General features: G+C 45.0%; 2 protein-coding genes across 2 annotated transcripts in view; both read left to right on the forward strand.

The window, feature by feature from the left end:
- The window catches only part of megf10 (multiple EGF-like-domains 10), a 68,786-nt gene extending 61,155 nt beyond the window's left edge, over positions 1-7,631 (forward strand). The window contains exons 19-25 of the mRNA XM_023845277.2: positions 657-785; positions 1,302-1,532; positions 1,668-1,786; positions 1,877-2,000; positions 3,430-3,474; positions 3,595-3,801; positions 3,981-7,631. Coding sequence (XP_023701045.1) covers positions 657-785; positions 1,302-1,532; positions 1,668-1,786; positions 1,877-2,000; positions 3,430-3,474; positions 3,595-3,801; positions 3,981-4,138 — 1,013 coding nt within the window. The 3' untranslated portion in view covers positions 4,139-7,631. The remainder of the gene's footprint in view (positions 1-656; positions 786-1,301; positions 1,533-1,667; positions 1,787-1,876; positions 2,001-3,429; positions 3,475-3,594; positions 3,802-3,980) is intronic.
- A 2,753-nt stretch (positions 7,632-10,384) lies between these two features.
- Positions 10,385-23,767, forward strand: prrc1 (proline-rich coiled-coil 1). The gene is made up of 9 exons (XM_023845301.2): positions 10,385-10,527; positions 12,104-12,202; positions 12,760-13,206; positions 14,473-14,615; positions 16,290-16,392; positions 17,138-17,301; positions 17,944-18,047; positions 20,026-20,128; positions 21,612-23,767. The coding sequence occupies exons 2-9, from the start codon at positions 12,109-12,111 to the stop codon at positions 21,819-21,821; spliced, it is 1,368 nt and encodes a 455-aa protein (XP_023701069.1). The 5' UTR covers positions 10,385-10,527; positions 12,104-12,108; the 3' UTR covers positions 21,822-23,767.
- Positions 23,768-23,914: the final 147 nt, after the last annotated feature.

The following is a 23,914-nucleotide window of genomic DNA, read 5'->3' on the forward strand; positions in this document are numbered from 1 at the left end:
TACCCTTTGGGATGGTGTTAGATTAATGAACGGCTCTTTATACTCCTAAAACTGTGTCTCATTGGAGGAAGCTTGAATACTGTTTACCAAGTTAATTAAGCCAAAGTATCTTCATTGTCATCTTCAGCTGTATGATCCTTGGGTCATACGCTGTGATGAAATTACAATCACGTCATAGTGCAAGAAAACAGCAATACACAGAATATAAATATGAATATGAAAGGCATTTAAACACTGACAATCTGGCAGTTTAAACACAACATGCTGAGATAAGGCCATAAGACACTGACATAAGACAATTTAAAAGTGGGTAAAATTTTATGTGTGTGTGTGTGTGTGTGTGTGTGTGTGTGTGTGTGTGTGTGTGTGTGTGTATATATATATATATATATATATATATATATATATATATATATATATATATATGTAAAGTTTATATAGTTGTGATGATATCATATTAGGCATGAGTTGTATGGACAAGATCGTGCAATAACAGATTAATTAATAAGCTTATTAAAATGTCTTCACTTAGCAAAATCCAGATGTTTCCTACATGCTCATGGTCATCCGTCACACTCAGCTGGAGCCCGTAATCATGTCAGGAATTAATTCTCTTGAGCCTTCTTCCTAACGCTATTCCTGGCCGCTGGCTTCAGAATGCCCCCCTGGCTCCTACGGCTACGGATGCCGTCAGGTCTGCGAGTGCCTCAACAACTCCACCTGCGACCACATGACCGGCACCTGCTACTGCAACCCAGGCTGGAAGGGCGCCAGGTGTGACCAAGGTGAGGACACCCTGTCATCCCCCCAGCCACTGACAGCATCAAAGCAGCTGTCGGCAGGATGTTGGCTGTTTCTGTGCTTGATAGTTGGAGTGGGTCCATATACTCTAATCCTCCGTGAAGAGCAGACACATTTAGGGGTGGATCTATTAGCCTTTGTGTTTAAGGTCCTTATTATTATTAAGCCGATTGAAAAAGTGTCACATATAGATTAGATTAGATAGCTATTTTCTTACACTTTACCCGTTCAGAGGCAGAGATGTATTTTGATGGAAACGCTTTAGGCTAACGGCCTAATGCAGGTGGAGACGTGTTCAAAGCTGGGCAGTGTTATTACTGGGCACTCATCTCTTTAAAACATGTCCCATCGGTTCCACTTAAGGTGGAGATTCTGGGTTTCTGCCGGGTGTGGGACCTGAATCTACAACCATATGCTTTCTAAGTCACCTGCTCATGTGCCCTAGCTTAAAAAGACCTGTAGACCATGAGTGACAGGCGTTCTCCCACCCCCCCCCACAGCTGGTGTGATCATCGCAGGCAACCTCAACAGCCTGACCAGCACCGTGGTCCTAGCCGACTCCTACCAGATAGGAGCCATAGCCGGAATCGTGGTCCTGGTGGTCCTGGTCCTCTTCCTCCTGGTCCTCTTCGTCATCTACAGGAGGAAACAGAAGGGAAAGGAGCCCACCATGCCAGCCGTCACCTACACACCGGCCGTGCGTGTCATGAACACAGACTATGCTGGCGCAGGTACGCACTGCCCTCGACACGCTTCACTGTGCTTCCAGTGTAGCCATAATTTGATTGATTTATTGATTCATCGTTTGATTGCGTTGTTATTGATTAATTGAACATAGTGCTAACCGGTGCCCCGTAACCCCACAGAGACCCTACCACAGACTGGTGAGGCACACCCAAACAGCAACTACTTCTCAAATCCAAGCTATCACACACTGACCCAGTGTACCAGTCCCCCACACATCAACAACATCCCCTATGGGAAGGTGAGGCGTGTGACACGTGCAGAGTGTTTGACAGGGGACAAGGGTTTCCCTTGCGGTCGAGAGCTTGATCTCATCAGAGGTCATCAACAGGCAAAGAACAACCAGCTGTTTGTGAACCTGAAGAACGTGGACCACAGGAAGCGGCCGCCGTCGGTGGAGCACACGGGCACCCTGCCGGCGGACTGGAAGCAGGGAGGATGCTTCAACGAGCTGGGTACGGCCGTGTGCACACTGCTGCCACTGACAGCACGGGTCCCTCTGTCAGGCAGTACACCTTTCATATTGTCCATTCTATTCGGGCTGAGCAGCAGAACTGGGAGAACCTAAGCGTTAAAACCCCCAGTGGGGCGGGATTGCCTCATACTGCCAATCACTGCTTGATTTAACCCAGTGGGATCCAATTAAGTAACCAAATGGAAGTGGGCTTTGCGCTTGTTTTCTGACATAACATAATCCTTCCCACTAAGGCTTTCAAAGCCTTATTTTCTCCTACTTCATCACTTACTCGGCACATTTATCCAGTGCAACTTAACATCCAACCGAATGCTCATCTGCATAGCAATGCAGGTTAGTGCTGGTTTCTAACCACTGCACAGCCGAGGTCTTGCATTTCTCGCATTTTTTTCCTGGCAGTTAATGAGAACTGAAACTCTCTGCAAAGGACCCTAGAAAGGCTGAGAATTTGTCGAACCCAGGAATCAAATCCTTGTCCTCTTGCTCTGGAGGATGGTGCTGATTCCATGACTTTTTTTATTCCATTTTTTTTATTGAGTGCCCAGAAAGTAGACGGTAGCAGAAATATTTATGAGGGAGTCATTGTAGAATTGAGCCTTTCAAGCAGACTGTGTCAAGCTCACCAGCCAGGGGTCCTTCAGGATCGAGAGTTTAATATCTGTGTGTTTTCAGGTTCATTTAACAGTGAGTTACTGTCTTCTGCGTGGTCATATCTGACCGCAGCAAACGTAGTTCATTATTGAACAACTTGTTCTGTTGTAGCACTAGGTTTGATAGTGGAAATGCTGATAAGAAATGACCCAGTTGTGGATTACAGCTGTTACAGTTGTTTGTTCTCACATAGCTGTAGATGGAGAAAAATTGTCCAATGCAACAAAATAAAGCTGACCTCATGTTTGTTAAAAACAGACTGAAACAGACTTAGAAGTCTCATCAGTGAATATATTCTGATACCGGTTCAATACAACCCAGCTAAGAATACTATCACTCTAAAAAAAACTCTGTTGGCAAGAAATACATATTTTTTTTAATAATAAGAGCATAATCCTGGAAGTGCTGATCCAAGTCCTTCCGAAAGAGGTTTTTAGTGTTTACGTGTAGAGTTGCATGTCATTCTCCAAGTACTCTGGTTGTCTCCCAGAATCCACAGACATGTGGACTGCGACTCAGATTTACCCAGAGTCTGTGTGGGTGTGTGGTTGCCTTGCCATGGACTGCGTCCAGTGTTTACCCCACCCTTTGTACCCTTTGATGCCAGGGATAAACTCCAGAACACCCCCCCCCCCATAGATAAATATACATCATAGGTCATTCTTTGGATTTTGTGGGTTTCCCCATAATTTTAACACAAATAAAAATGAACTTGGGTAAAATGGTTTGTTAGAAATACCTTTCCTTCTTTTTTATAGGAGCTTTTGGAGTTGACAGACGCTATATGGGAAAATCCCTTAGAGGTAATGATGTGATATTTATGATCCTTTTAAATATTTAGATTAAAAGCCCTCATTCTGGTGTCTGGAGTGCAGACTGTGAGTGACATGTTTGTTGCTGTCCCCCGGCCATCTCTGCCCTAGACCTGGTGAAGGGGACCCCCTACCATGCCAGTTCCTGTTCCCTGAACAGCTCCGAGAACCCCTACGCCACCATCAAGGACCCGCCCCTCTTGCTGCCCAAGAACACGGAGTGCGGCTACGTGGAGATGAAGTCGCCAGTCCGGCGGGACTCGCCCTACGCGGAGATCCACGGCTCCAGCCCCGCCAACAAGAACGTGTATGAAGTCGGTGAGGGGCATGACAGCTTACTTACCAAGCCATTACAATCCTAGTAAAGGACTCAACGCAGCAGTGTCTGAAAAGATCACTAACGATGCTGCTCCTCTGGGCAGTCATGGCTTTTTTATAGTCGTGAAATATAATTGGTTTAAAAATTAAAACTGTTAATTTTTTTTTATTTCCCCTAGAACCTACAGTGAATGTTGGCCATTCAGTCAGCAACAATAACGGACCCCTCGGCCAGGACCCGTACGACTTACCAAAGAACAGCCACATCCCCTGTCATTACGATCTCCTGCCCACACGGGACAGCCCTCCCTCACTGCACAAGGAGCTGGGCGAATGAGCTGTCAGAGACTCTAAGGGACCATGTGACTCCGCCCCGGCCACGTGCCGTTTCCCCGCTCCGCTTCCTCACATCCCCTTCACCAGTATGCTGTTTGTTCTGATTCGTATTTACTTTCACTGTAATCATTCTAAATTGTGCTTGTCCGAGTTCTTCTTTTATTTGACATTCAGATAAATCTCTGAGTCTTAAGTTCTTCCAGACGCTATCGTCTTATACAAACATGTTTCATCAGTGGTTCAGCGACGAGTAACGTGGGTTGAGATTGGAGTCTGGTTTTGTATTTTAATGGTTGTTTTCAGCATGCAGCTTCCTAAATGACCAGATAACAGTTATTAGGGTGAACAGATAATCCATGTCATCCCGGACACCTTGAGCTACTTCAGGTTTTACAAACTACCTTAAAACCGAAAGGCTCCTGCGTTTGCCTAAATTGTTCAGTTCTTCTTGTGATTTGACTGGTTTGTTTCCTTGACTGAAAGACTCATCCAGCTGTTGCACATTAACATGATTATAGGAGACTGACCAATCAGCACACAACAAGAACTCGGTGCTTGAGTGAAATCCAGGTCCTTTTAATTGAAATGGTAGGTTACAAATCCTGTCCTAGCTCAAGGTGTCCAGGATGACATGGGTTATCTGGTCACCCTAACAGTTATGCTTCAAACACAGACTTCATCAACATGACACCTAACTGGGTATATGGAACAAAAAAAATCATGGAAGGATGGATGAATGGATGGATGGACGGATATTTAAATCATTCCACTCATTATGCATATCACTTGAGTCTTCTATAATATACAGATATGAAACAAATTTCTATTTTTTTATGGAGGAATAACCATTGGCAGTATTATACAATTGGCCAATCGATACGATTACAAGGTGTAGTCGCTTTAGTGTTTTTTGAAAGTGGAGTGGATAATAGTACTGTACTGAAACATCTGAAATAATTTTACATCACTTATTTCTTGTTATTATCGAAGATGCTTAATATTGCTAATCTGTAAATTGTCAATCAGTACTAAGGATAACCAAAGTGCCATAGTAACCTTCAGTGTCTGATTTATTAAAAATTCACATTGCAGGTAGAAATGTATAGAAGGACCAAGGCCCCACTGCACACCTGAGTGAGCTGTCAGCAATTTTTAAATCAGTGCAGCAGCTTGTTAAAATTTTGCCACATGTCTTTATTTGTTCCTTAAACGATTAAATGTCTGCCACAGCACAGGGGTGTCAGATCTGGGAATATTTATCCCTGATGCAGGTTCTCTGACAAAGGATTAAAAATGAAGCATATTAACTTCAGATGATATAACCCAGGACCCTCCAGATATGGCCCACGATTCCAAATCCAGGCCATGTTTTCAGTTCTCCCAGGTAGTTAATTAGTGATTCTGATTGACCAGAGGCTTCACATCTGGCTCACAGGTAAAGGAAGGCTGGAAAACCAGCCGGGCTCAGCCCTAGAGGACCGTGATTTGAATAGCCCTGATATAACCAATACAGACCAAAAGTACGTCTCTGCAATGAAATAACAGCACTATTTAACACCCCTACACCCACTCTGATATTTTACAAAAAAAAAAAATACTGAGTTAAATCCATGCTTAAGCTGGTCTTTTGCATCAAAGAAAGAAAAAACATTTTGGAAACCATGATTAGATAGATACGAAAATGCTTACTTCATTGACTTTTTTTAACAATTTAAATATCTGTATGTATTATTTTGGAAGTTATTTTCATTTCTACTGAATGACACAAGGACAGTCACTAGTGTTGAACTATTCTGAGCCACGTGTGAGAAACCATTGTACAAACACTGTATATAGCTGTAAATCACTTTAAAACATAAGTGATGTGTGGTGTTGACATGTAAACATGACAAAATGCTCTGTTTTCCCTGTGTGATGCAGCATAGTGTGGATGGTAGGTGAGTTTTGCACCCTAAACTTTGCTGTCAGAGGTTCATTTAGCATATGCAGAAAAAATGTATTATGTTTTACTTAATTCCTAAATTCTTTTTTTACAAATTACCTGTAGACGATGATACAATTGTATATTAAATGTTTTTATTATTATTTTTGATCACAATTTAGGCAAATATAATTCTTTTTTAGCTTCAAAATTGTAAAATGTGCATATGGGAAAATAAAAAAGATATCCATTGGATTGTATTATAAATACAACGGCAATATGTATGTATGTGTATATAATTTGCAGTGTAGCTCATTTTGGTTTCTAAGGTTTCTTTTCATTTGTAAGGGTACTTAAAAATTGCACACTCAGTTCAACCTCTGTCCCCAAAGAAGTCTGAAGACAGTGAAATTTCCTTATGACACTATCTTTTACACATACTATAAATTGCTTTTTGTTGCTGTAGATTACCTGTATGCGCCAGAGCCTTTCAATAAAATGACCTCTCTGTTCACCTCCGCGTCAGTATGACAGGATGCATCGTTTGGTAAACTGAAATGAGATTTTGCTAACGGTGATATCAAAATTTATAAACTTCACAATTAAATTATTTGCAATCTAGTGTAAAACTTAATTGAATTGTTACAGTGCCAGCATTTTTAACTATCCGTGCCTACTAGCTATTAACATTTTGTACTGTACATTTCCTGTCAAAGATATCAGTTTTTATCATTGTTTTTATAATCGCACCGTTATTCACATAGATAATGTAATATTTTAAATTATTTAAAATGTATTTTTAATGTTCCCATCTAATCTCTTGTTGTAACTTTTGTATTCAACGGGACAATTGGTATACACAAGCTAGCTGTTATAATTTTAATGTAAAGCATTTTAGCACTGCCGCTGCTCAGTTGGTGCGTTTTCTGCGACCGAAGAATAGCAAGTAAAGTAACGTGGTATATGCGGGCTACATAAATCAAATCAATGTATACAAAGCCGCACAGGCAATACACTATTTTGTTTTGGGCAGCTTTGATTAAGCTACACAAAGTCGGCAGCCCTTTTACGCAAAATACGTAAATCAAGCAAATATCGTAAGGTACGGGAATGATCAATTTCCGTAGGTTGCCCAAATCGTGTAAGTAGCATTAATTTCAATCGCGTCTGTTCTTCAATTGCGTTTCAGACGTAGCCTTTCATTTTAGGCACACAGCAATAACTTATACAATCATGTAATATTAATATATATGATGTATTTATATGTGTCCTTCTGTTGTGTAATTGTAGCATTAATTATATTTGGTTCAGTATAACTAAGTATTTTTTCATCCCACACCTGTAATCAGTGCAATGTTTTATGAAATCTCTAGAAATTCGATATGTCATTTGAATGGCTATTCTAACTACTTTACACTGTTTCTTATTTCCCTGTTCTGTTTCCATCTCAGTGTTTAATCTTCACTGTGAGGCTTTTGTGGGCTTCTTGCCTTAAAAAGCTCGAAGTTTAAAATTGCAACATGTTGAACATGACATTAATGTGGTTAAAAAGTAAAATATTATCTTTTGTCAATGATTCAAAGTATTTTTTGTCACAAGAACCAAGTTCTTACTGGTGTGTTAACCCACAGGCTCATAACATATGCACAGAAATAAAATGACACCACAGTGGTACAGGATGAGGTTAGATTAAGTGCCTGTAGCAGCACTAGATTATGTAACAGTTAGAAAACTGACCCTGAATCTTGATGTCTGGGTGTTTATGGTCTTGAGCTGCTCGCCAGAGGGGAGAAGGGGGAACAGAGCCAGTGCAGGATGACTGGCGTCCTTTATGTGTTTTTCATGCATGGCTCTTCTGCTGCCACAAGTAGACCTCATCACCTCCATCTGCAGAGTCCCTTCAGGAAACATCTTAGGACTCATCTCTTCCAGAAAACTCCCCTGCAGCTCTCTGTCTTGCCAGCATTGGCTGCTAATTTGAGGCTGCAATAGTTAGCAGTCAAGTGATCAGATTTCAATTCTCAGTGTGACATTTTTCCTGATTTTCTAGGTCAGCTTTGAGGTGCTGTGTCCCACGGCAGGTTAGAGATCTCTGCCTATATCCAGAAGGCCATGGGTTTGAATGTCATGGCCAGCAAAATGATCATATCACTGTCAGGCCCTTAAGTAAAGCCCTTAGCCCTATAACTTCTCAATGACCCCAAGCATTCTGTGAGCATTTACATCACTCTGAGTAAAAGTCTCTGATACACTATATTGTCAAAAGTATTGGGACACCCCTCCAAATCATTGAATTCAAGTGTTTCTATCACTTCCATAGCCACATGTGTATAAAATCTAGCACCTAGGCATGCAGACTCCTTCTGCAAACATTTGCGAAAGAATGGGTCACTCTCAGGAGCTCAATGAATTCAAGCGTGGTACCGTGATAGGAAGCCACCTGTGAAATAAGTCCATTTGTGAATTTTCCTTGCTACTAAATATTCAATGGTCAACTGTTAGTGGTATTATAACAAAGTGGAAGCAATTGGGAACAACAGCAACTCAGTCACAAAGTGATAGGCCATGTAAAATCACAGAGCAGGGACAACGCATGCTGAGGCGCGCAGTGTGCAGAAGTCGCCAACTGTCTGCAGAACTAGCTACAGACCTCCAAACTTCATGTGGCCTTCAGATTAGCTCAAGAGCAGTGCGTAGAGAACTTCATGGAATGAAGCCTTACATCACCAAGTGCAATGAAAAGTGTTAGATGCAGTGGAGTAAAGCACGCTGCCATTGGACTCTAGAGTAGTGGAGACGTGTTTTCTGGAGTGACGAATCACGCTTCTCTGTCTGGCAATCCGACGGACGAGTCTGGGTTTGGCAGTTGCCAGGAGAACGGTACTTGCCTGACTGCATTGTGCCAAGTGTAAAGTTTGGTGGAGGGGGGATTATGGTGTGGAGCTGTTTTTCAGGGGTTGGGCTTGGCCCCTTAGTTCCAGTGAAAGGAACTCTTAATGCTGCAGCATTCAAAGCCATTTCGGACATTTTCATGCTCCCAACTTTGTGGGAACAGTTTGGGGATGGACATGACTGTGCCCCAGTGTACAAAACAAGGTCCATAAGGACATCGATGTGCGAGTCTGGTGTGGAGGAACTTGACTGGCCTGCACAGAGCCCTGACCTCCACCCGATATGACACCTTTGGGATGAATTAGAGCGGAGACTGTGAGCCAGGCCTTCTCGTCCCACATCAGTGCATGACCTCACAAATTCTCTCCTGGAAGAATGGTCAAAAATTCCCATAAACACACTCCTAAACCTTGTGGACAGCCTTCCCAGAAGACTTGAAGCAGTTATACAGTACTGTAGCTGCAAAGGGTGAGCCAACTCCATATTAAAGCTTATGCATTAAGAACGGGATGTCATTAAAGTTCATGTGTGTGTAAAGGCAGGTGTCCCAATGCTTTTGGAAATATGGTGTACATTAATAAATGTAATACAATGGCATCACTTAGCACATCTGGATGTTGTGCTACCATTTAGACTGTGCTCTCTTTGTGCTGTTTATTTAAATGGCATTTCCAGTAATATGTTCTAAGGTTTTTTGTGTAGATCTAGCAACATTTGACCCAAGGTTGGCTCCTTGACAGCTGTGAGTTTGTAGGGTAATTCACTTTGGACAGTGCCTGCTAAATAAATGTAAATGTTACATAATGTTAAGTGGTTTTGTTCATGTATGCTTTTGAATAATATTACCAATATGCACACCCGCTTTTTTTTTTTTTTTTTTTTTAGAAGAAATCATTCATTTGTATGGTTAAGTGCTGAAAAATTAAAAACATATACATATAATCAGGTATATTTGTTTTAAAATAAATACGTAGTAGTTTCCTGTTGTTTTATTTATTTGCATATGTTACCTATGCGTCCTCTTGTACAACAAAAACATGTCGTTAGGTTAACTGGACTGACTAAATTACCACATATATATGCGCCTTGCGAGGGACTAGCATCCTGTCTAGGGTGTACCCCAACCCTGCGCCCAGCACTGCTTGGTATAGGCTCCAAACCCACCTGCAACTCAGCGCAGAATAAGCGGCTGGTAGACGGCTGCATAAATAAGTAGCCATCATTACTACTGACTGCGCTACTCTAAGGACGAGAAAGAATCGTATCTTTTTGGAAGTAAAAGCAGAAATATCAGTATAAATAAATTCTAAATTCAGTCTACAGTTCAGTAACGAGTTATTAGCCAAAAACCGAGCGGAGGCGCCCCCGAGGACACCGGCAAACATGCGTGGGGGAATCCTGCTGAGGGCCGCCCCCTTTCGCGTTAGTAAGACGTGGCAATTCTTTGCGTCATCGCATCGCGGCCATTTTCCACACTTTTTAGTGTTTGGGTCTCCCCTCCCTGGCACCGAAAAATCGCATTACTTTCCGATTGATTTCCCCGTCTTTCTGCAGCTTCCAGGGCATTGAGGATAAAGGTAGGATTGCGTTTCGTTCGTGGATTTGCAGAATACACCCACCGGCCGATTGTCACCGGGGCTGAACGCGATATCTGGCCCATATACTACATCTGACTGAACCATCAGTGGGCGCATAACTTGCAGAACAATGTAAAGTCGCATAGCATTAAGTTACAATGGCTCTATAGACTTTACAGTTGCATCCCTTTATATGCTGCGGAGGAGGTTGAGGTTCGGCCTGACACGTGGGACGGCGCAGTAATGTAACGCCGGATATCTTGCTTATAAAACACAAGCGCTGCTCACCGGCACTGCTAGGGTTACTTAGAAATGGTTGCTAGTGCAGTACGCCTTAATAATGGAATGTAATAATGTGCAATCGGTTTACACATGCACCTGAAAACATAGCTCTGGTTGACGGTGGTGTCCAGCTCCGGAACGGAGATGGTCCGGGAAGACGTGGCACCACGGCCTGCTACAGCAACAAGTATTTGTACCAGAGCAGCATAAATGTTTAAAACGTAGAGCCAGAATTACATCTCAATCATGCGTGCAACTTTACTAGATTTTTCTTTAAAATTCAGAATGGTGTTAAAGGGCTTATTAATGAAGTTGTACTGAAATTGCTTAGGGGAGTTTGTTTAATGCACCCCACTTGGTTGATTTGGTAAATTTTGAAACTCGGTTTTAGTTTTGTGAGGTTTGGTTGTATCGTTTGACTAATAGAGAGTACAGGAAGTGCTTGGTTTCTGGTTACACAAAACAACTGGTTTGTAAGAAATACTGTCATATCCTCCTGAGACCCGACCTATTCATTTATGTCCATTTTAGTGGGCATTGCATTTTTGCATTTATTTTTTCATTGATGTTGGGAAACGTATTTATTCTTGTTGTGCACTAAAGAGGACATGCTGTGAAATTAAAATAAGAATAAATTTGAAAAAATCTAAATTGAAAGATGTCTTATTTCCTCCAAAGACAAATAACCTACAATTGAAGGACACTTTTTTCCTTGGGTCTCAGGAGGATATAATGGTCTGTCTGGATAGGTTTTTAAGGTATTGCAATAGATAAATTGAAGTTTCATTAAAATTAAATTGTAATCCTGCTGTCCACAGTGGGCACCATCCATCCATCCATTATTGTGACCGCTTAATCCCCACTGGGGTCGTGGGGGGCCCAGAGCCTATCCTGGGAACAACGGGCGCAGGCGGGAACCAACCCTGAGCGGGCACCGACACACCGCAGGGTGCGCACACTCACCCAGGCACACGCACACTCACCCAGGCACACGCACACTCACCCAGGCACACGCACACTCACCCAGGCACACGCACACTCGCACGACTACAGGGCCAATTTAGACATGCCAATCAGCCTACCCTGCACGCCTTTGGGCTGTGGGAGGAAACTGGAACCCCCGGTGAAAACCCACGCAAACACGGGGAGAGCGTGTGAACTCCACACAGAAAAGACCCGGGTTCGAACCCAGAACCTTCTTGCTGTGAGGCAGTAGTGCTAACCACCAGTGAATACTTAATTACTGCCCAACACTGCATTTTCACTGTTAAATGTATTTATGGTTGGTATGTAGAGAAGATGATGGAAGAGAGTGGAATTGAGACGACGCCCCCCACTACGCCCTCTCCCCCACCCAGCATGGCGGCACTGAGCTCACCACCCATGTCCATTGGTAAGAAAAGTCAATCGAATTAACAACACAACTTATTGTATGTACTTAAATCTGACAATTTTTAAAGCTGGAGACACTGAGTGTGTAACATCGGATTAGGCCTCCGTGAATGGGATCAGAAGGTTGCTGGTTCAAATCCCATACTGGGCAGAATATTCACTTTGGCTTTGGGCCCTTGAGCAAAGCCCTTAACTAGTTGGAAAAAAAAAATATTCCTGCAGCACCGCATGGACAGCTGACCCTACGCTCAGACCCCAAGTTTCACTCTTTTGTGTGTGTGTCTCAGAGAGCAAGATGGGATATGAAAAAACTAACATATTCTAATGTACCTGTACTCATAGTTGTGCAAATGACAAGTAAAGCATCATTTACTTAAAATACCTCTAAAAATGAAGTACTTACTGGTGGTGAGACTTCCTGTCACCAGTGTGGATATAAGCTTCAGCTTTATTGAGGGCTACCTGAAAATGACCTGAGATTAAGCCCCTGTGTTTAGTGATGGTTTGGGTCCTTTTCTTTGTAAAAGTCTCAGTCTATGTCTGTCGTTTCCCTTCCAGGTCTGTCTAGTCCCCTGACCCATCCTAGTACAACCGGACAGCCTCCCTTCACCCCCCAGGGATTCTCCACACCGGTCCCGCCCATCATGTCCGCACCGGTCCCGCCCATCATGTCCGCACCGGTCCCGCCCATCATGTCCGCACCGGTCCCGCCCATCAGGTCGTCGGCTCCGCCCCCCTTTGGCAGCCCTGTGGGTGCCGTATCTCCTGGCTCACACGTCCCGCCGCCCGTTGGAGTTCCCTTCGCTGGGCCCCCTTCGACTTTTTCCTCCACGTTGCCGCCCCTGAGTGGCCCCTCCCTGCCGGGCCCTGTCATGTCGGCTTCACCTACTGGCCCCCCCACCTCCGGCTTCATGGGCGGAGCCTATGACATCACACGGGGTCATGCTGGGCGGGCACCACAGACGCCGCTCATGCCCAGCTTCTCTACCGCCCCGCCTCCCCCTGGTGAGTCCCCGATCATACTCCCCCCCCCCCCCCCCGATTTAAAGGGCAGGATGTGGCCCAGAATCGGACTCCCCTGGCTCAGTGCCTTCCCACGTTCCCTGTTATTTTTCTTCGATGGTTCAGGCAATTTGTCCCAAAACCCCCCATTAACTGTGGGTCTGTCAGCTGGCCTGATCTGGCCTGGAGATCGAAGACTGCCTGTTTTAGGCAGGTCATGCCCCCACATCTGCGCTCCCCCCTCGTACCCCCGGCCCGTCACGCCAAGCCCTGGAGGAGGTCTCCATATGCATCGCATTCATTATCATTATGTGCTCTTGAACATTGAAATAAGGGGCAGTTTTTAAATAATCATTAAAATCTTTCTGCCCAGATGATGTGAACCCCATCATCTTGTACTCGTCGATGTCATCGGTTGGCCTGGAAACGAGCCTGATATTCTCTGCGTTAAACCTGCGTGTCTGATCCACCAGCGGCGTCGAGATGAGCTGCAACGTTTTATTGATTTTAAAGAAGACATTATAGATTATGGCTGCCCCCTCCCCCCCCCACACGCCTCACTCTCTGAATACCATTTATATTACAATTTACTGTCTGCTGAAGTCTTTCGAACCTTAAAAACATCAGAATCGGCTGAAGGTCATTTCCGTTCTCTGTCGGTGTCTATCTGCATTTTTATGGACCTAGCTTTAATTGCTTTTTGAAATGTGTCCTTTTTATAATTTTATAATTAGTCTGGGGACATTCCTGTCGGTTAGGGGCCTCGTTTTTATCAATCGCTAGGGCCCTGCGGCCGCTGGGGCCTGACAGAGGCTTTTTCTCTAAGGTCCAGCTCGTGTGGCCTCCTGACCGCTCAGGTGAAATGGCTGCGCTCTGCTGACCCCAGGAAGTTTCTGTCCTGCTCAGTTGAGTTGTTAAGTTCACATTGGGTGGCATCTGTTGTGTAGGGTGATCTGGGCAAACCTGGCGAGGAAGATAAATTCTCTTTTTGTCTTTGTTGTAATTGCCAATACTTGTTGCTTGTTGCAAGGCAGCTTTTTGATTCCAGTGTTGAAGTGGACGGTGTAAATGTAAACAGTGTCAAGGAGGAGAGTTTGCGTGATATGATATCATAGGTGAACAGCTGGTGAGATGTGAGTTTTCTTGGTGATGCCGTCGCTCGTATTTTGTTGAGGAGGCTCCCTCAAAGTCAAGCTCGTCATTGGCCGCGGAGTAGGTCGACAGGATGCTGGCCAAAGCTGACAGGCTGCCGGGTTTCTTTCCATCAAGGGGTCGTGACCAATCCGATGGTGCAGCAGACTGTGATGCCGCCGGGCCTGGAGGCCGACTCGCCCATCACATTCCCCGAGGACAATGAGGACCTCCGGCCAGTAGAGGGGGCCAATCCGGGCGGAATCTGGGGCTTCATCAAGGTGGGTGAGAGCATAGCGTTGGGCGTTGAGGGACGTCGTGGTGATGCCTCTGGAGCTTCCCGGCTGGTACCAGGCATTTCGGCTCCAATGCTCGTCGGGTCGGGCCGCTCAAATTGAACGAAAAGCTCGCTGAACAGCTGCCAGCACATTTGTTCTGGAGCGTAATTGGCTTCCGGTACCGTCTCCCAGGAATGCTGCACCGTTTCCAGTGGTTTCCAGCACGGAACGTGCTGTTCGTCCTCCTATTAAGAGTGCTAATGGTCTGGCTGGGTGCCACGAGACTTGGCGAGGCGGCTTGTGTGTGTGTGTGTGTGTGTGTGTGGGGGGGGGGGCATTCTTGGTCTGTTTTCCTCCCATTTCCTGTTCTAATTCCTCATGGCTGATGGAATAGTGGAAGTACAGCTACAGATCAGTCCCTGATTGTTTTTTGCGTTGACTGTAGACCAGGCTAAATGCTGAAGCCTCAGTGCCATTAGCTACAGTTTGGTAATAAATTATTGGCTTGTGGCTCAGTTGCTCATTAAAAGCCGATTGGAGGAATCCATACAGGGGTGTGTCTTAGACGGGCTGTGTGCGGCCAATGGCTGCAGCCCTGTCATGTGTTGAGCCTCCTCCCTAGTGGAACTTATCACCGGTGCCAAGTTCATTCAGGTTTCACTCATATTAACTTCAGATTAACGTGAAATGTTGACACTCTCTCTCTCTCTCACACACACACACACACACACACGCACACACACACACACACACACAAAGGAATTAACTAAAATGGACATTAGCAGATAAGCCCTGGTGGTTTCCTTGAACTGAAGAAGCGTCCTGTGATTGTTTTATATCTCTCGTAGCCAGTACAGGTTTCCCCTGCTATCCGGAAGTATAGCATTTCTGTGAAACTATTCAAAAGCAGAAATAGTGTAAAGCGGTTACCATTAATTTATATGATGAAAATATTTTGTGTTCCCAGCCCGAAGAAATAACCTACCAAATCATACCAAGTAACACATATAACCGAAAATAAATTAAGATATAGCTAAAGCAGGAATGATAGGATAAATACACAGGTAGGTATAATGCGTCTACGGTGTAGTTTCACTTACCAGAATGAATATATTCATGTGTCACTGTTTATCATAATGAAGTATTGTGTATGTGCAGTGCTTTTATATGACACAGTAGGTTTGTTTACAGCCGCATCACCACAAACACATAATACGTTGCGCTATATCATAATGACGGCTGCGATGCCGCTAGGAGATAGGAATTTTTCAGCTCCATTATAAAGTTATCAAACTACCATCGTGTATGCAGTCTGTCATTATGCGACGCATGGCTGTGTATCATTGGCTTGCTGATAAACACTGAACACTGTTTTTGGGCTTTTCTTTTTCCCATAAAGGCATTAATCCTCTTCGGATTTCTTTTGGAATAGCGAGTAGAGCTAATATAGGTCTTTCCTAAAAGCAAAGTTGGGTATACAACTACTCAAATTTAGGTTTCTAAGGTTACAGCACCTTATGAAATCACTCTACAGGGCGTCTGATGTTTGGCTTTCAGCTGTGAACTGCATGTTCATGTCCTATAGTTGCGCCGTGGTCCCGCTCACTTCGGTGTCAGTGCTCTGCATTTTTTCCCATGATCCTTGTGTGTGGGTGTGTGGGTGTCTCCTTCGATCAGGGCGTGGCAGGGAATCCCATGGTGAAGACAGTCCTGAATAAAACCAAGCATTCGGTGGAGTCCATGATCACCACGCTGGACCCCGGCATGGCGCCATATATCAGTAAGTGACTCCAGCGCCACCTGATGACCTAGGACAGACTGACAAGCAAGCATGTGGAAAAAGATACTGGAATATATTTGCATGTTTCTGATTTTTTTTTGATGTGAATGCGAATCCTGTAAGCTTGATGTGGAATCAGGTTCAACATAAAACATGATGAAGTTTTTCAGTCGAAGTGTATAACGATCTTCTGGTTTGGCAGTGAGGGACAGTAGGGCTGTTCCTCCATTGTCAACAAGGAGGTAGACAGGCTGTTGTGGCTCAGGATCAGTTTCAGTGTCTCAACCTTCAATGTAATAGTTTCTGGGAATAGTGTTGCTGTACTTGGGCATTAAGGGGTTAAAGTGTAGTCTCGCTGGGTTGATTTATGGTGACCTTAACGTGGTCGTTGGTCATGTGCCGATACTGTTGATATAATTACAGTATGAAGTGATTAACAGTGAATAAATGCCTTTTTTCTGAAAAACATGCCTGTTATCCTAATTAATATACGAGTTTGACACAACAGCGGATGTGAATAATTACCTTTTTATATTGTATGCATGTCTCTTAGATTAATCTCCCGATAGGGTAAGGCGTGTTAAGTGCATTGTCAATAAAAAGGTGATTTGTTGAATCAGATCAGCGGATGCCCTGCCCGTGGGGAGGGGGTGTGTCTCCATGAGCGCCGAGGGAGGCGGGTGTCGCGTCGGGTTTGTGTGTGTGTGTGTGACCAAAATCTCCCCCCCCCCCCCCCAAAAACCAGAATCCGGCGGCGACCTAGACATCGTGGTGACCTCTGATAAGGAGGTTAAGGTGGCAGCTGTGCGGGACGCCTTTCAGGAGGTGTTTGGACTCGCCATGGTGACGGGGGAGGCCGGTCAGTCCAACATCGCCCCCCAGCCTGTGGGCTATGCGGCCGGGGTTAAGGTGAGACGTCCTCCCACCCAGTTGGTCAGCTCACCATTTAAACTAATACTGAAAATGTTCTGGTATGGGAAATTTTTATAGGGCTTCATAGGGAAACAAACAAGGTAAATTCCTCTTAAAAAGCTCTCATGAGCCTTTCCTGAAGGTTTGGGAGGCAGTTTGGCCAAAGTACGTGTATGAAATTAAGAAGCTTCAGAAGATGTGTAGAATAATCCAAGTTGCTATAGTTCAGTTTTAATATTTCATGGCAGTCATTCCTCATGCACACATTTATCGGCAAGATGGAAAATGTGTGCTCGACGCAGAATAATCGCAACCTTGAGAAGCACGTCGAATGAGCGTTTTTAATTGTGTATACTGGAAATGTATCTGCTGTTTTTGTGATAATGCAGTTATTCTAGTCAGTGTAACGTGAATGGAAATGTGAAGGGAATAATATAAGTGAGGTAATGGATCGTTTGGCTGCACGAAATTTCAGGCTGATTCTTATGTAAATTCCAGATTAATTACTGCAGGCTTTTTTGCAGCGTGTTGGCGTTCGGGTGCAGTCTGAGGTTGCGGGGTGTGTTTACTCATGGGGTGGGGGGGTTCAGGAAGGGATGACCGTGCTGGGGTGACCGCAATGTGTCCATGTGTCTCCAGGGAGCTCAGGAACGGATTGACAGTCTCAGGCGGTCGGGCGTCATCCACGAGAAGCAGCCTGTTGTCTCTGTGGAAAACTTCATTGCCGAGCTCTTTCCTGACAAGTAAGCCCCCCCCCACCTCGATTAACACCCACCATCATCGCCCCCCCCCCCCCCCCCCCAGCATGGACGTTCTTCAAAACGACCATCTCGTCTCCCCGCCTGGCTCAGCTGTTACTGCTGCCCAAGGTGACCCAGAAGGCAAAGTGGCTTGTCCCTCCCACCAGCCGAATCTCACCCCCCTCCCCCACCCCCCCCAGCATGTCCGGCCGGCGCCCGCCGAAGGTTGCAAGCGCACAGGCAGAAATAAATATCGACTTTATTCCGCCCGGCCCCGCTTGGGGCAATGGGAGGCAAGCGAATTGCATTTAGCCCCAGTGGATGTCAGAAATGAGTGATGTTGTTATGGCGATACAGTGGAGGGGCTGCACTAAGATCGTGCCGAGGGGGGGCTCACTGCCCCCGCCTTTCTGATGATACTGGGTTTGCTCTGTTGCACTATGTCTCTGTCTACTGCCACATTTGCTTCTAAGTATATGAAATTCCTGTCAGGTTAATGCGCTGAAGGAGGGTCTGCTTCCTGTTCCCCAGAAGAACATAAATCCCTGTATGAGCTACTGTAGGATGGCTGTCCCTTAACAGGCGACGCCGGAATGCATCTCTTAGCAACAGTTGTGGGCTGGAGAGCGCCCCCTAGTGTCCCGTGGCCACCTGTGAGGCTGGGAAGGACTTCGGTGATCAGCCGTTCTCACTGGGTGCCGCCTAGTGAACGATAAGCCTCCCTTTAGCTGGCATAAATAGCTGTTATTATTCAACAGTAATTTGTCAATGTCATTGTTGTAAATCCCCACTGTTATTATTTTAATTTCTTATTCCGCTTGAACACCCCCCCCCTCCCCTCCATCATCTGAAATTATAAATCTGCGTGAAGCCCCCCCCCCCCTCCCAAATCACCTGTGCGACGGTATTACGGTCCCCGCTCTCTGGATCGCAGAGCGGGCTGCCAGCCCAGCACCGCCAGTATGAAATCTTAATTTGGTATTTTCTTCGCTGTCACATTTACGGTCGCGCCTGATAGGAGCTTATAGCGGGCACTGGGTGCGGGTGCCGCCGTCTCCGTGCCGGAGTGTCACCAGGAGTTATTTAATGTGCCAGTGTTAAACGCGAGACGGGTGGGAATTAGGGCCGGCTTATCTCCCAGCAGCAGTCCCTAAACTCCAGCGAGGACCTGGTGGTACCGCATGCGGTGCAGGTAGATGCGGCTGAATTAGCCATCTGACTCTCCCTGGGTGGGGCTTGGGGGCGAGGAGCTTGGTGCAAATGCAAAAGTTTTGCTGGAGTCTGCTCACCTGTATAGCATGGCTCCGGGTTCGAGGATTGTGTCAAGTAGCTAGTGTTGAGGAGAGTGGCATTTTGATTTGCAGGCTTTTCACTTACAGCTGTCCTGATTTATTTCTTTATTTAAAAAAAAAATTAAATCATTAACCCTATGGACGTTAGACATACCTCCTCCTTTTTCATTGGTTTATAATGGATCACATGACATTATGGGTGTGGCCTTTTGTTTCTACAACCCTCCTGCACCTTTCTGTAAACTGTAATAAACACTTGATTAAAAAGTCTTCCCAGTTCATAAGGCAGTGATTTAATGCCTACTGTGCTATGCAGCTATGCGATTAACTTTTTCTGAAACGTAATGGCTTTTGTTTCTGTTTTCATATTGAGAAGCATTAATCAGCTCTGAATGATGCCATTATTCTTTGCGTTGAGTTGTTTTTTTGCGCCTAAAAAAAGTGAAGTGAAACTTTAGTAGGAAAGTCCATGAGGAGAAAACGCCAAAAATGTCTGATCACACCTTTGTAACCATGGGGGAACCTCAGCTGCCTGTGCTTACTGTGTATATTTACGTGTTACAAAGGGAAGGATTCAGAGACTACAGTGTGTGGCACAAAAATCCAGGCCACATTTGAAGCGCGTCCCACTTGTGTGACGGGTCTGATGTCCCCAGAGTTCTGTCCTCACTGTGTCTCCTTCTGACCAGGTGGTTTGACATCGGCTGCCTGATACTTGAGGACCCGGCAAACGGGATCCACATAGAGAGCTTCACCCAGGCCACGCCGGTGGCCCTGGAGCACGTTCAACAGGTAAGGGGCCCCACTGAGGCAGCTCGCCTAACCCTGCCGGGCCAGAACCCCGGATGCCGACCCGGCCCAGATGTGCATATCTTAAATCACACCAGAAACAGTTGCCACCAGCGACCCCGTCGGCGCTATGACAACGGAGCTGCCCAGATATTAAAGCCTATTGTGGCTATAGGCCTTATTGTCTTTTTCACATCTGGCACGATTTATTTCCATAAACTGAGTCTCATAGTAGCTGAAGAATGCTCCAGGGGGTGAATGACAGCCTGCTCTCTGACCCTAGGCTTCATTCTGACCTGTGTGTGTGTGTTTGAAAGTAGGAAAGATGTGATATATAAAAGGTAAAGTACTTGTATTTGTGCAAAAGGCAAATAAAGCATCATTTCATTTCAGCGTATGAAATGTCTCTATTAATTGCCTTGGCGTGCTGAGCTCGGGATTAAAAACCTGCAGAGGGGAAACGTTTTTGACAAACGAGCTTCTGTTTGTTCTCGTCCTCGTCGGATAGCAGCAGGTGTGGGTCGGTCTTTGTGCTGTAATGAAACGCTTTGTCATTCCTCTCCCATTTCATCCATCCCCTTTAAAACGCCAAAAGATACTGAAAAAACAAAGTAATAAAACCTTCAGACAGCTGAAAATAGGCTGCCCTCCGCTGGCAAACGCAGTGAAACCATTAGCGAATTGTCAACTAAAGAGAACACATTTTTAAAGCAGATACTATTATTTACTATTGTTACGTTATATGTAAAATTACACCCATGGGATTTCCATCCATCCATTATCTATACCGCTTTATTCATCTGGGTCACGGGGAAGCTGGAGCCAATCCCAGCATCATCGGGCGAGAGGCGGGGTACACCCTGGGCGGGTCGCCAGTCCACCACAGGGCCAACACAGACAAACAGTCACACACACTCGCATTCACACCTAAGGGCAATTTAGAGTAGCCCGTTGACTTAAGCTGCATGTCTTTGGACTGTGGGAGGAAACCCACAAACTCCACACAGAAAGGCACCCTGGGTGACCCAGGGATCGAACCCAGGACTTTCTTGCTGTGAGGCGACAGTGCTAACCACTGTATCTCATATTTCTTGAGTCGGCTTTGTTTGTGGTTATTGCTGTATTTACTGGCTATTAGAAAGGACTGTAACATTACACTCACCCTGTTTTATTAGATTATAAATGTTGTCCAAATCACAATATTAGAGGTAGATTTATAGAGGCATTTTTAGCCATAGCGACATACTTTCTTGAGAAAGCAGTGTCTGCCGACTTTGGGGCTAATGGCCTCGTTCAGGGGCCCAACACTGAAAACACTCTGACTCTGGGATTTGAACCAGCGACCTTCTGATCATAGGTGCAGTGTCCTAACTCGCTGACCCACATGCTGCCACGGTAGACGCTTTGGATCATTGAGCTAATACCTTGAGGTGGTTTCCGTAGTTTTGTTAATGACGATAGATCATTGTTGCCCCCCCCTCCACAGGCACAGTCTCTCACACCGCCGGACTACAGCCTGCGCTGGTCGGGCCTCCTGGTGACGGTTGGCGAGATTCTGGAGCGCAGCATCCCTCACGTGAACCGGACCGACTGGCACATGGCCTTCACCGGCATGTCCCGTCGGCAAATGATCCACAGCGCCGCCAAGGCCTTGGCTGGCATGTATAAACAGCGCCTGCCCCCCAGGACCGTGTGAGAGTGCCATCTAGTGGTGACCCCCACCCCCCACGGGTGGAGGAGATTTGGGCGGGGGGGTTTAAACCCAGCCCCCTCCCATCTGTTCAGCGCCGGCAAGCCAAATGTACAGGTCTTTGTGTTTTTAATGACGAGCGAACCATGGAGTACCAGAAAATTCTGGTTGATCAATTTTGAAGTTTTTTCTTTTTTTAAAATTTTTTTAAATCTGCCAAAAATAGAATCTGAAGAAAATCATCCCACCCCTGTGGAAGAATTCATCCTTTTCCATGAGTGTGCCCCCATGAGGACAAGACTTGAGATGTTTTCTTTGTGTCCTGTTTTCGATAACAGACTCTCCTGAGAAAATAGTTGTTACACTTCCACTGTTGTGTACTTGTGGTCATGATCTATGATACAAAATATCAGCTCAGAGAATGATTGGGGGTGGGGGGCTGGAGGGGGATGTCAGATTGTCAGAGGGGAATGACTCTCTGGGTTACTATTTGCGTTCCGGAACGTGACTCTGCTCCGTACAGTCGCAATTTTTTTCAAAGAGCACAAAAGATTTTACGCATAGATGTTTTTAAAAATATCTTTTCAAAAAAATAATTTTTGTTGAAAAATAATAATTGTACGACGTCTAAGCAGAGGGTCCAGTTCCTGTCAGCAGATAATTCTTTATTTGCGGTATCTAGTTTTCCACTTGGCCTGTGTGCTTCCTTTGGGGGGCTGAAAAGGAAAAGGTTCAGTGTTTGGATGTCTAATCAGGGAAAAGTCCATTTGTGTCATTATTCCTGTACCTTTCTAGGATATGCCATAAATTTATACAGCTCGCATAAAATTCATTAGGTATAATTTTTATGAGAAACCTCAGTCAAAAACTTGTGACAGATCAGTTAGTTGGTGATTAACACAGGGTGTGAATTGCGAGAACATGGCCGATAATCAACGCAAAGTATGAGCTGTTATATATTAATTGTATAGTGTGCAAAATGTACAGATTTGTGGCCAGCTCATCTTATTTTAATGTTAAACCTGTTCAGTGCTAGCAGACCCATCCGGGTCCGAGGTCAGTGTCCTCCTTAAATATTAATTCTGTGCCCAGCCTGCTTAACCTTTAACGCATTACACTGTCAACTTTTTTTAGGAGTATATTATGGAAGAATGTCAAAGTTCACCCCCCCCCAAAGAGTATTTTACTGCCAGTATTTCTGCATTCACATTTCCCTTTGGTTGAAAGGGGGTGGTGGTGGTGGAACGTGGTGTCCTTGCTATTTGCTATGCAGTCCATCCCCAAGCACTCGTCCCCAGGGCCACACCCATAGAGAACTGTACAGAGGAGATGTGATGGTCAGCAGTGTGCAGTGTGCAGTGTGCAGTGTGCTCTTGTATAGGTGTGAGCTCCTGTAGGATGCAGTGAACTAATGGAGTCTCTCAATCCTCAGATCTGTATCATCTTTAAATGCTCTTCAAACCAGATCCATATCCAAAAGGTGGAAACATTTAACCAGGGACTGTTTGGTTGTATTAGCAGGATCTTTATTTTTTCCAAGACACGTAATTATTAAATGAAGAGATTTAGCTTGTTTTGGCCAAATTATCTTTAAGACCATAAGCAAACACACAACATATTTTCCAACATCTTCTCTGATACAGAATTCCACATTGTATGCCGGTCGTACACACTCCTTCCTCATTTAACTTCGTTAGACAAAAACAAACCATAGCGTGATTGCAGAAAAATGCTATAATTGCAGTACTGTGAATGACCTCTGGGTTTGCCAGTCTAATGTACAATAAATAACTGATTTATAAATCATTTGATTAGCTAGTAAACTGCCAGCACTCTGTAACAAACTCATTCTGTTGGGTACCTGTTTGTTTACCTCATACATAGCTTAAGAGCTGAGCTTGACTTCCCTTTGCCTTTCCTCATTGGGAGAGTAAAATCACTGTTTGCTCCTCTTCGTGTTTGTTCTTTGTTCTCTGGTTTGCTTCCTACTGTCGTGAGACTCCTCCCGATCATCAGCCGCTTCCACATATCGCAAAGTGTCACTTCTTGTATTAAAAGCAGGTGTTTTGGGAACAGATCATCCGGCAGTGTCAAAAATT

The sequence above is a fragment of the Paramormyrops kingsleyae genome, chromosome 7, assembly GCF_048594095.1.
Source record: "Paramormyrops kingsleyae isolate MSU_618 chromosome 7, PKINGS_0.4, whole genome shotgun sequence".
In the NCBI taxonomy this organism is placed as follows: domain Eukaryota; kingdom Metazoa; phylum Chordata; class Actinopteri; order Osteoglossiformes; family Mormyridae; genus Paramormyrops; species Paramormyrops kingsleyae.

Coding starts and splice junctions, on each gene's coding strand:
- prrc1 (XM_023845301.2), top strand. CDS start 12,109: ATGATGGAAGAGAGTGGAATTGAGACGACGCCCCCCACTACGCCCTCT. Junction 17,302..17,943: donor GCTATGCGGCCGGGGTTAAG/GTGAGACGTCCT, acceptor ATGTGTCTCCAG/GGAGCTCAGGAACGGATTGA. Junction 20,129..21,611: donor CCCTGGAGCACGTTCAACAG/GTAAGGGGCCCC, acceptor CCCCCTCCACAG/GCACAGTCTCTCACACCGCC.